This window comes from Ammospiza nelsoni, chromosome 2 (assembly GCF_027579445.1).
Source record: "Ammospiza nelsoni isolate bAmmNel1 chromosome 2, bAmmNel1.pri, whole genome shotgun sequence".
Taxonomy (NCBI): Eukaryota; Metazoa; Chordata; class Aves; order Passeriformes; family Passerellidae; genus Ammospiza; species Ammospiza nelsoni.
Window position 1 is genome coordinate 109,576,098 of NC_080634.1, and position 13,031 is coordinate 109,589,128.

At 34.8% G+C, this 13,031-nt stretch overlaps 1 protein-coding gene across 2 annotated transcripts in view; it reads right to left on the reverse strand.

Annotated features, from left to right (window-relative positions):
- Positions 1 to 13,031, reverse strand: part of DMD (dystrophin) — a 1,160,174-nt gene that overhangs the window by 605,311 nt on the left and 541,832 nt on the right. For both annotated transcript variants that reach the window (XM_059491405.1, XM_059491401.1), the window contains exons 34-35: positions 9,824 to 9,994; positions 500 to 679 (exon numbers count right to left, since the gene is read on the reverse strand). In XM_059491405.1, the coding sequence (XP_059347388.1) occupies positions 500 to 679; positions 9,824 to 9,994 (351 nt within the window). The remainder of the gene's footprint in view (positions 1 to 499; positions 680 to 9,823; positions 9,995 to 13,031) is intronic.

The following is a 13,031-nucleotide window of genomic DNA, read 5'->3' on the forward strand; positions in this document are numbered from 1 at the left end:
TGAATCAAAACTCACACTCACCAGAACTACCCTATGGACCAAACCAACTTACAAGTGGAAACTTCTCTCCCACTTGTACTGTTCCAAACAGAAATTCTAATGCAGCCAAAAGTAGCTGATGTTGTTGTTATCAATACTAAGACTTTCTCAGCTTACTTGATTATTATTTTTACTTGACTACTGAAGTAATCTCTGTCTTTTAAACTACATTTGATTTATTAGGAAAAAAAAAAACAAACCAAAAAAACAAACCAAAAAAAATGCAAGAACTGTTGAGACAGACAGGATTGCAAACTGCTAACAATCAAGATTCCACTTGGTAATCAATGAGATTTCCAAAACATACACAGTGTACTAAGCAACAATCAATCTGATTGCCTGTGTACCTGTGTATTCAATAAGCACAGTCCAAGGCACCAGAAAAAGCACTTCTGTAAGGCTGGGCATGTACAGCTGGAAACCAACATTTCCTCTGTGTGAAGAAATGCATTTTCCTTACCAGTAAGAGATTGAACCATTCCTCAGCACGTGAAGTTACCGCTTTCCAGTTGCTGTTCAGCAGGCTGAGTTTATCATCCACAAGACTTTCCTTTCCTTTCATCACTGCCTTCAAATTCTCTCCTAAGTCACTGATGCTCTTCAGCTGGCCCTGGCGTTTCTCAATCTCCTTCCGCGTTGCCTACATGAGCAGAACAAGAAATAAAATTTCTGGGAATTAGAAATTACCCCCACTAAGAACATGAAATGTTAAATCAGGCAGCAAGTTTATACTAGAACGCACAGTCTTGCTTCCTATAGGAAGGAAAGGCATTCTGTAAAGAGCAGCAAATAGAAAGCAAATTGTTTCTCTTGAGCTGTGATAAAATTGAATATATTCTTCATCTTCTTGCAAAAGCCTAATTTTCAAAAAATGCAAATTATCTTTCAGTGTTCAAAATATAGTTTCAATACTTAATTATTAAAAATGAATCAACATTTCATAATATTTATATGGAGATATTAAAGTTAATTTTCATATAATAAAATCAGGTAGTTATCAAATAGTACATACAGCTTACATAATAATTGGGACAATAATACACCATCATGGTGACACCTTAAGACAGAAAATGCCATCAAATATAGTCTAGTAAATATTTTATTACTTTATTATTTGTCATTGCAATCTTTTTCAGAAGAAAGCATGATATTTTCTTCTGTTAAACTTGTTTCCTAATTGTAGAAATGCATATTTTCATTACATTCACTTGAGATTTCAATCTGCAAACCAAAATACTAAAAATAAGCTATAGACCATAGCATTTCTAAGCCTGATTGACTACAACACATGCATTGCTATAAAGTGAGATTTCCAGCATCTCTTCCCACTGTTATCTTACCTTATAGATCTGATGTGTAAGGTTACATAATTTACTTATTATTCATGTCTTAATATTCACTGCAACATACAAGATGTCTAACAAAAGGAACAAATCCCAACATATTTAGACAACATGTAAAAAAAGCAGGTGTTTAAATACTAAACAGTGAGATGACACAGTACAAAGTACAGCAGTCTTACTGAATACTCAAGGAAAGGCACAACTCCTTACACCTAATTTCACATATAACTGTTTTTATGAGAGAAATTTATTTGAGATCCTCGGCACCTGATAGCAATGGTCCAGGCATATAAATCTCTGCTTATAAAATAAAACTGCAAGCAAAAAGTGTTCCAAGATGAACACAAACAGAACTTAGTAGAGAAGGAAGAAGCACTGGTCTTCAGAGACATGGATGTCTCACAGAAACCTAAATACAGTAAAATAAAAAAAGCTCTTCAAACAATGGCTCTTCAAAAAAATGGCAAAACCAATACTTCCATCTCAGGATGAATGCTGTTATGCAGCAGAACCCCACCTTTATGACCTCTACACTATCATATCTCTCATGGTCACAGATCAGTATTATTTTGTGGATAGTGTATTGACAGTGAAAGCAGAATGTTCATTTTTCAATAAAGACAGTATAAAATTTTTCTTTTTGGTAAAATAGAACCTTAATAGTACCTTCAACTTATTCAGTGTGTCATGTTTAAAGCAGCAGCTCGCTTCCTATGCTTAACTGAATTCAGGATCTCATTTTGCAATGTTATTTCACAGAAAAAACTTTTACACTAGTATTTCATGTAAGTATGAGCAATTTTCCCCATGCTATCAATTTTCTAAAATACACAGGATATGTAATAGAACCAAGGCATAATTGATGCAAATTATTAGCAATATACTATATAATTATAGAATTTGAAAAGGAGAGTTTAAAATTTCAGCAGGTTCTTGTCAGATTAAAAGAAAAACATGCCTTCTTCTAGTAATGTTATATTTGTTTCACAGCAGGTGCAAAGTGTCATCATGAAAAAAGAATAACACAAAGGATATAATTTACCCTCAATTGAAGATGGAAAATTTTGATCAGCTTTCTTTCATTTTCTAAACTATTTTCTTTCATTTGGAAAAGACTCTCTGAAGTATATTTACCATGGGTTGTGGTTTCTTTTTTATTTTACATTTATGAAAATGCTGACCAATCTTGGGGTATATAAATAAATATTAATCCCACCTAGTAAACAGATGGACTAAACAATTAAATGTCTGTTAAACAAAACTGTTACCCAAAAACCAGATGTGTAATTCCCTATGTGTAAGAAACATATTATTTCCTTTCAAAATATAGAATTACTGTAAACTAAAGACTTAATGCACCTCTGGGCAATATGGATTCTAACTCCCTCGTGTAATTGCAAGTAAGACACATGAATCACATTTCCTGTCATTCTCTTAAAAAACATTGTGGCCCTCAACAAAACACTGAAGGGACAAAAGCATCTTCCTCAATACTTTAAATCTCCATTATTACAAGTTCTGACTACAACTGAAAAACTAGCAGGGTCTGTAAAGTCAGTGGGATTCCCCTCTGCATTATCAGCTACGACTTCCTCTGTAGGTTATGAAAACTGGTAAGGTAAACTGACTTGCTTTCACAACTTCAATAAGACCTTTTTGGTTTGTTTTTTTTATTTGGCATCTCTTCATTATATTCCTAAGAATTTCCCATTTTTCTTTCCAGTATTACTAGAAAGTAATAGTCTACACGTACTTTACTCACTGCAATATAACAGCACTGTTAAATTTTCTGTAAGAAAAAAAATCAAAAGTACTACTATTAATTCAACAACATTTCATAAAACAAAGAAGTATGTGTCATGATGTCAGGATTTAAATAAGATTATTTCAGTATAACTCAAGGAGTGGCTTTTAAATTCTAATTTTTAAAGAGCGAGTTTCACACAGCCTTGCTGGATTTAAGCTCCTTTCTGGTTGCCATAACATGAAATTGCATTCCAGCTGTGTGGTTTATTTGAAAACATATAAGAAAGTTGTAGAATTTAAATTACAGAATTAATAGAATTAGCTTTGCAAGTTAAAAATTACATTTTAAACACGTAAAACCTTAAAAAATCTCCAAACCCCCAAGTCCCAAACACTACCGCAATGTGTACAAGATGAAACATCAACAAATAAAGTGGTTAAACTCTTCCCAGAAGGACTAAGCAATTTATACATTTTGATTTTGTGTGCTTATCAGGGTGAAACATTGTTACATAAATAAAATACAGAAATGTAGCAGTTGTGAAGAAGCTATTTTTCTGATATAATCATGGCATCTTGGGGAAACAAAAACATGTAAACAAAAGATTGAACTAAAAATCCTAACACTGAGCATTCACTTACAGCTGTGAAACTTTATCAACAATGTTGAACAACTCCAAAAAAGATTATATTCTTCTACTGTTTATCATTATAATGAAGTTGTTACATTATTTTTTTTTCTTTTAAAACTAGTATATTTATTTATAAAACAAACTCTTATCCAAGTGTGTATTATCTGCTGGAATAGAAAGGCTGCATAAATCCTTCCAGGAAAGATATCTCCATTAAAATATGTATACAAATTATACAGATTATATTAAGGATATATATACACATATAGCACTTCTCTACATATGCCACTATTTAGGATCACGTCTACTAGCAGATACAAAAGTTAACAAAAGTTAAGATGATGTGAATCTCTACCCAGTTATTCAGTTAGACTAAATTTTGAAGTGCCTCTTTGGAAGAAGCTCCTGTACTTCCATGTTTCTGAAGTACCAGTTATGGATATTTGGCACAAAATACTACCATGGAAATTCTCTGACCCAAACAATTAATTTGTGTTTCACTGGTTGAAATGTTTCCTTTGCTTCTTAAGGAACTGTTTCTTTTCTCACTCATGGTCATAAGAAAAATGTTGGTCGTCTGCTTTAAACAAAACTGGGGGATTACACCACCATGGAACACCACCAGTAATATAATCTGCCATTTCCTTTTTAAGAACATGGTTTTCTGGCAATCTAATTCTTATCAGTCCAGCTCCTGATTAAAAGAAAAATAAACCCTGCAGTTGTTAATGTCTTCAGTGATAACATTGAACATTCCAAGGAGAAATGGCATCTAGGTTCCTGGCATCCAGGAAAGCAAAGCAATCGGACAGACCCTGGTGCAACTCTGCATGCAGAGCATGTCTCAGGTGATTAGTTTCTAATCCCATTCCCAGAAACATCAGAATGGAAAGAGGGAGAATCTGAGCTTCCCTTGTGCCAGTTTCATTCATCAGAACCTCAGGAAAGGAGTTGCAGTACAAAATAAAAGTTCTGTTTAAAAACACAGCTTTGGATAGGTTGAAATCTGTGCCGAAGGGAAACCATGCTGCAGCATGTAAAGTCACAGGGATGAGCTTTGCTGGGAATTTATAAGTGGTTTGTAGCTGCATACAGTAGGTAATATTTTCCCTACTTTACATATGGATCCATAGAATGACAGGATGAATCATGTTAGAACAAATAATTGCAGTTCCCTGAGCAGATATTTACATTTTGAGTGGTGTTCACAATCCTGTCTCTGATCCCACTGCACTGTGAATACTCTTTATCTTTCAGTTTACTAAAATATACTTACAGTGTTTTTTACAAAACAGTTACAACTGGTTTGTTTTCTTGTTTCTTTTTTTTTTTTTTATGGTTTTGGTTTACTGTGATGATTTTTGTACATTCATCCCATCATCAAATACCAACTAGAAATTAATTGTGTTTGTAAACAGAAGTTACATAGAAATGGGTTTCTTGGTGTTTTTGTGGATTTTATTTTTTTGTTTTGGATTTTTAAATTATTATTTCAATATTTTGTTGGTTTGGTTTGTTTTTCTGAAGATGTGGTAAAAAGAGCTTCTGAGCTATATTTTATAATGATAAAATGACTATGTACCAAGATGAACTAATGATAGTTTTTTCCAAACAAACCAGAATTGAAAGAAAATGCAAGGGATAGTATATTTAGTCATGATGGTCATTAACATATGCAGATTAAAAAACACAACAACAATGAATGAGTGAAGAAAACTTCTCTGTGCCTTTACACCGCCTGTGATCTTTGGATTACTTGAAAATACTCTGCAATCAGAATCTTTCTAAAAGAAATTTGGTGGCTCAGCTCTCACAGGTGGGATTGCAGAATTAATCAGAAGCTGACATTATGGTCTTCTCAGTGGTTGATTATACATATTTATTTGTTTATTTACAGCACGTCTTTTATTTTTTATTGCATTTTGGCCAGTGACTATGAATCAGTTGACACAATTTACAGTTTGTCTTCTTCTATGGATATTACTGACAGGAAATATGCTGCTAAATGTAATTCTAAGTACTTCAAGTCAACTTTATACTCACTGGTATTACACACTGTGTTAAAAAATCAGATTAAAGCATTGGCAATGTCATACTGCTGATAGTAGGGAGTGATACGGAATTTTCCTGGTAATACCATCTGCCATTTCCTTTTTAAGAACATGGTTTTCTGGCAATGTAATTCTTATCAGTCCAGCTCCTGATTAAAAGACAAATAAACCCTGCAGTTGTTAATGTCTTCAGTGATAAATATGTTCACTAAATCAGAATTCTAATTATAAATGGATTTCTAATATACGATGTTTAATGACTATCTTTCCACCCGCGTGTCATTTTTCTTATCTATTATAAACAGAGCTGAATTCAAATGGAAAGATTTAACTTGTCTCTACTGAGCAGAAAGGCAGGATTTACAGTCTTCAGTATATTGCTCATCTCATTTCACATAACTCAGCCAAGTTTTTGTTCCATTCCTTGAAAAATTCTACACAGGAACAAATACCACATTTCCCTTGATGTCCAGATTAATGGCATCTTTCATTAGCTTCTTTTCCTTTTCAAGATGGACATTCCTTTTTACTTCAAGGTGTTTATACCTTGAAGACAACGTTCAGATGTATGATTTCTTTTATTGTCAACTCTATAATTATCTTTGTAACCCTCTGAGTAATCTTCACTTTTAAGAAGACTTGGGTGCTGAAAATGAATTAGAAATAAGTGCACTAATAAATATAACTGCTTCCTCGTCCTGTAAAGAAAGAAGATTATTAGCTCTCTGCTTAGATATATCGACAGCAGCACACATCCAATGTTCAGTTCATTTGCACTATTGAATTCTCCTCTCTCTCTCTCTCTCTCCATTTTCCATCTTTGTTTTTCTGCAGACTTTTGTCACAATGGGAATCTGCTGGGCTTAATTCATCTCCCAGTACATTTCATTAGATTGGTTACCGTCTTTGGCAGCCTACTTACCCAGGAAGTCCAAAGCCCAAAGCTGTGACATTAATCAGCTACTGTGAGGCTCTGGTTCTGGGGACTAAATTATTGATGTACAATTTTGTGTGATGCCTCAATGAAATCCACACAGGAGCAGCAGCATCGTACTTATTTATGAAGTCCCCACAAGAATTTTAATGTGTCCAGGATAAAATGCAGCACTGTCTCCTAGTGGGAGCAGATTCTTTAGGAAAAAGCACAATCCACATAATTTCTGTAAATATTTACACTTGTAAGTCTAGGATTTGCCACATATACTACCTGTTGGATTGTTCCACATTAGAAGTCTGCTTACATATATGTGAATATTTGTTTATATTTCCTAAAAGACAATGTTAAAATGGAATTTTGAAAGCCACTCAGTAAATACGTATTTTGCCAAGAGGCAGCTGCTCTCACCCAAAATTGTTTGTTCTTATTTTAGTGATGAACTGATTGAAGGGGAAGAGCTGAGGTACTACATGAGTTTAAATTGTAGTGAAGGCTTTGGGGAGTATTTGAAGCCAAAATATCCTTTTTACCAGCTTTTCCTTCAAAACTTTATGTATCAATTCCCTGTGAGAATTCACAATACTCAACGGCACTCTTTAAGATTAGAAGGCAGCATGGTTCCTGTCTAATATATTTTTTTTCATGTTAATAGTTCTTATTTTAGTTAGCTCTTTTTACTTTTTTTAATTGTCTTCAGATAAGGAATACATTGTACTTGTTGTAGCAAGCTTAAGACATAACAAAGGCTTCCCACTGTGCAGGTGCACTAATCATCAGGTTTTAGGTCCTAATTATGCAACTTCAGAATCACTAATGTTTGTATTTAACAATAAAGTGATATTAAGGACAAATCTTTCTCTTTAAACCCCTGAGAAACTACATACATCTGTATGTATGTAAGCCTGCATATATGTATGACAGGAACATGAAGTGCATGTTTCTGTTTCAGTAGAACTGTACTGTGTAGTCACCACTGAAGATTATTTTTATTTTACCGGGTGAATGGCTTAACTACCTAGCAAGTCAGTTTGGGGATGTTAAAAACATGAAGATTTTCTAATTTGTCTCTTAAATATATGACATTTATCCTTTGTTATGGGTGTTAGAGAGTCACTGGGAAGCTGCCCAGCAGAAAATAAATTGGGGTTGCTGGTTGACAGGTATGAATGTGAGCCAGGTGTGCCCAATGGCACCTGGCCTGGGTCAGCAATAGTGTGGCAGCAGGACCAGGGCAGGGATTGTCCCCCTGTGCTCGGCACTGGTGAGGCCACACCTCAAATCCTGTGTCCAGTTTGGGGCCTCTCACTGCAGGAAAGGCACTGAGGGGCTGGAGTGAGTGCAGAGCAGGGCAGCAGAGCTGGGGAAGGGTCTGGAGGGTCACTCATGTAAGAAGCAGCTGAGGGAGCTGGGGGTGTTCAAACTGGATATTTAAGCACTGGAATGGGATGTCCAGGGAAGTGGCAGATTCACCATCCCTGGACGTGTTGATGAAACAACTGGACACGGCACTTAGTGCTTGGTTAATTGGCATGGTGGCGTTCGGCCAAAGGTGGAACTCCAGAACCTTGGTCTTTCCAGCCTTCACGATTCTATGATTCTAAGATCACAATATCAGTCCAAAGAAATGAGAGGAACTGTGCAAAATTTACTGCAGAAAAATCCACAAGTGAAAATGAGAAAACATCAGGCAACAATAGGAGAGAACAATGGGGGTTGCAGGGATTTAGGTTTTGATTTGAAGTGAAAACTGCAGTAGTCAAAGCAGTAATTGTAAGTTAGTAAGAGAGAAAGTTGATATTTTTGGATATCACTTTTAAAATACTGTCTTTCTTAGAGACTGATGACCAAAAAAACAAAGAATTCCAAATCTAACAAAAGATATGTAGACTATGGGTTTTTTAAATTGTTATTGTTGTTATTCTTAGTATTGCTATTAGTTTGCAAATCATCATTGCATTTTAAGGCTAAAGACACTTTATCATGCTCAGAAGCTTCAAAGGATTAGTTAAAAACAAACAAACAAAAAAAATAACCACAAAAGAAATTTTACTCAATCGCCTTGAATCTTCACTGCGATTAAAAATCAGGAAGATTGCTTGTGTATAATTCATTATTATTTCTATATTGCATAGTGAAACTAGTAAAATGTTTAGAGTATTTCTCCCATTAAACAAAGCAGAAGTGGTTTTGGTCTTTTTTTTCCCAAACCTCCAATACTGTTTAAGGGGATTTTTTTTTGTTTTGAAATTATATAGAAACACTTGTTCAAAATGCTGCTGGCTGCACCCAGTTACTTGAAATTTTGAAGCTTTGGATAATGTCGACCATAGTGTTCTCTAAAATGCAGATTTTTGTTTTGTGAATAATGATTACTTGGTTTGTTTATGACCTCAGCTAGATTGGATTTCTATTACATGTGTAGAAAATTAAATAGATTAGCTACTGCTGAGTAATAACAAGCCAATTTTTAGCATCACACAGAAATACTCTGTTTATACAGACATCTTGCATTCCTCAGTTTCTGTAAAATGTTTATTTAAACTGTGATTTTGAGGAAAATTTTGTTTTAGGCTTTGAGTTTTAACCTGAAAGATCAGTTCAGGGTAAAGTCTCATGAAAGTAGAAAGCCCTCAGAATGCAAAGGAATGAGCTACAAATCTAAGAGTAAGAAAACAAATATCCTGGCTGCTATGTGAACACGTAGAACATATAGTGTTCTGGCATCTTTAATCTTTCATCTACTGTTTAATACCTTTCTAACCATCAGTAGAATGGTGTAAGAGATCTCTACTTTTGTGGATACTGGGTGGTTGATTCATAGTACTCTAAAAAATTAAATTGTAACTTTAAATTCATCTCAGTGAAGATTAATGCAATGTGAAGGTGAATTGTGCTATTGATCTCTGAAGAGACAAGAAGGTTTAAACTTTTCTGAGCGTTAATGTTAATGCGAGATAATGCCAAAACATTCACAAAGTTCCACTAACTAAAACGCCAGAATTGTTAATTCCTTTTCTTTATCACGAAAGAAATCTACCTTTCTGCAATATTCACACGTGTGTGCTGCATTGTTACCTTGCCCCAGGCAATTTCAGCATCCAAATTGCTCGGCATCCCCTGTGCCGCCGATCTCTTTGTCAGCTCCGCGTCTGTCGCTGCGAGCCACTCTGTCAGGGCATTGATCTCCTTCCGCAGCTTCCGGGACAACTTCAAGCATTTCTCTAACTCCTGCTTTTTTTCTGTCACCTGCAGAAAGAATAATTGTGATTATTAACCCTTCAGTGTAGCAGGTCCGATGGCTTTCATATGACATTTTCCGTAGGCCACCTTTCTATAAAATCTAGACTTGGGATTCCACAGGTAAAGTTGCACTTTTAGTACAGTTAGGTCTTGATTTTTTTGCTCTCAGTATCAGTAATTTTGCTGCTAGAATGCAAACACCTACAAGAAAATTATGTGCATAAGCATGCATTGAATGTGAACTACTAACAGAGCTCCACCTCCTCCTCCTCTGTTTTGAAGTTGTGAATAGCAAATTAATTTAGAACAACTGAACTAACAGTTTTTCCTAGAGACAAAACATAGATGTCAAAACCCTTCAAAGGGCATATTTTAATATAGGTGGCCATGTAGGAACTGGGATTCCTCAAGGTTTTTTTCTGTGTAGCTAAGCTGCATGGAAGAAAAGACATATAAGCCAAAAAAAGCCTGAAAACTTGAAACACAATGTCACTGAATAATGTAAAACCAAAGCAGCACATTTAACTTTAAGGTTTCAATTTTCTGAATCTTTTGGATGTAAAATACTCAGGATGACCTCTGCTTTAAAGGTCTTTTAAACTTGGTACATGGTACCTGGATAGAAGGCTGAGTACTTATATTGCCTTGACTGTCTCACACGCATTTTGAAAGAACAGGGCAAATACAGAATTTCTTGCAAGCCCTGAGACTCTTCAGGGAGAAGAAGAAAAGGTTTTACTTAATTAGCAGAGAAAGTAGAAGAGTAAATTAATAGAACTTAGTTAGGGAGACTACACTACAATAGACAACAGGCAACTAGTAGCAGAAAATAAAAATTAATAAATTATGCTGTGATGAAGTTGAAAAAAATCCAATCAGAGAAGGAGGATTAAAAGTGTCCCATAGATCACTAATACTTAAAAGAAACTCCTAATTAGCTTGAATGTCAAATAGTAATCCCATTAAGACTGCAGCTGCTGATTTGTATTTAAGCATTTTAAAATAGAAAAAAACTTTCTACAGTGGTAGAGAACTGCATCTACTAAAACTATTTTCTACTTTGCCATTAAGGACAAGTAGTGGTACAATGATCAAATAGATTTGTAGATCAGCTGCCAAGGAGAATTTGAGATTTTAATATGTAGCAGGATGGTACAAGGTTAGGTACATGGCTTTTGCTATCCCTGAGTAAGGAGATGAGATTTGCCTACGGAATAAGCTATAAAGTGTCCTGATAATTTATTATCACTCTGTAAAGGCTTACTACTGAACCCTCATAACATTTTTCACTGAATATGCTTTATGTGCTTTCTTGCATGCCAAATTTATTAAATGAGACCACAGAACTTACAGTCAGGCCAAGAGGTAAATCCCTGGGAAGGACCATAAAACTCAGCTTTTTAGAGCTCTATTCACACATGGAGCCAGGTTTTCCCCCTCTTCTTCTGAAGAGTGTAATAACAATTGTAAATAACATTACTTAGCAGCAATACAATGCAAAGTGCACTATCCTGAGCCTGATTGCCTGTTTAAGAATTTTAAACACTTGGTATATTACAAAATGAAGTTACTGATACTTGTCAAAACACAGAGAGAATAGTTGTGTTCCTATATACATCTCTAACATGTGTTTATTATATAAATAATGCAATATCACCATATACATTGCATATATCCAGGGGTTACTGATTAATCAGTTTGTTAGTACTTCAAATGTAAAGATGTATTTTCTACAAAAAAATAGGAAACAGTGCCCTCTAAAGGCATTCTGGGTCAGAAAATGTGATCGTGAGTTTATTTATGAGGGGGTCTTTTGAAACAGTACTTACAAAATCACACAGGTGAACCTATTCTTGAAGACATGTTTTTCCCTCAGACCATAAGTTTCAGTCCTGAGACTTACTATTAGTTATAAATATTGTTATTTTTCTCTTAAAAGGTCTTTGTCTCCATGCAATAATTAGTGCTGATAATGGCTATTCAATTACTTTATTTCTATATTTCTGGGCTTCTGTGACTTTCTCTTAAACTGTTAATTACCATGCTGAGTAAAATTAAATTTGAGAAATTCCACCTAGGGTAGCAGAGCTAAGCCCAGCACTGCACATTTTTGAGACACATCAATTTGCAATATGGCTCACTTCAAGTCACTAATGGATCCCTAATGGTACATTTTTATCCCTTCATTAGATAAGAGAGGTTTCCTGCAATAATAGCACCTGTTTGCTGTTAAGTTAAACATAAATGCCACAGTTATTTCTAAAATAATGGAGAGATCAAACGTATTATCCAATCCCAAAGGACAGCTATCTGCACCTACTGAAGCTGACTCCAGTTTTCCTGACACTCAAAAGATTGATGTCTCTTAATACCTTTACTTTCTAGAAAGAGAGAACTGTTTATATTCAGATTCCCTAATGAGCATTATCTCTGTCAAAAGTAACATAACTCTTATTGCTTTATCATACTGTAGTGACCAGGGTTTGAGTCTCATTATCTGTTTAAACCACATACTGGCTCTCAGGATTACCATGGGCTCATTTTCCTAGCTATTAATAACTTATTATTTGAATAATTTATAATTTTAAAATTAAGAATTTGCTTCCTGTCCTGTTTTGTGTTTTTCAAGTGCATAAATTTTAGAAATAAACAGACGGGTATTATCGGTCATTTACAATTTTCATTCATCCAGTCACAGCACCAAACTCAATCTCATCCTACAGTTTTCAGAAGTTCTTTCAGAAGTTCTAATGAGGGCAAGAGAAACTAAACAGAGTAATGAAGGATATGTGTTAACTGAATTATTTAAATGAAGTCTTCTTTAGGATAATGCCACAATGTCTCTTCTGACTCTAGTTAATATTGGTTAGGTCCCTGTCCATCCTACTCTGTTTAGGTTTTGCACAAGTGCCTCTTGAGGAAAGCTCCAGTGACAAGAGGTTTTTTGAACAGCAGATTTTTGAACAGCAAGAAATGGAAATTATATATTTTAAGATCTATACAGTCAGAGGCAGTAGTAATTTAAAAGGCAGATTTTTCTCTT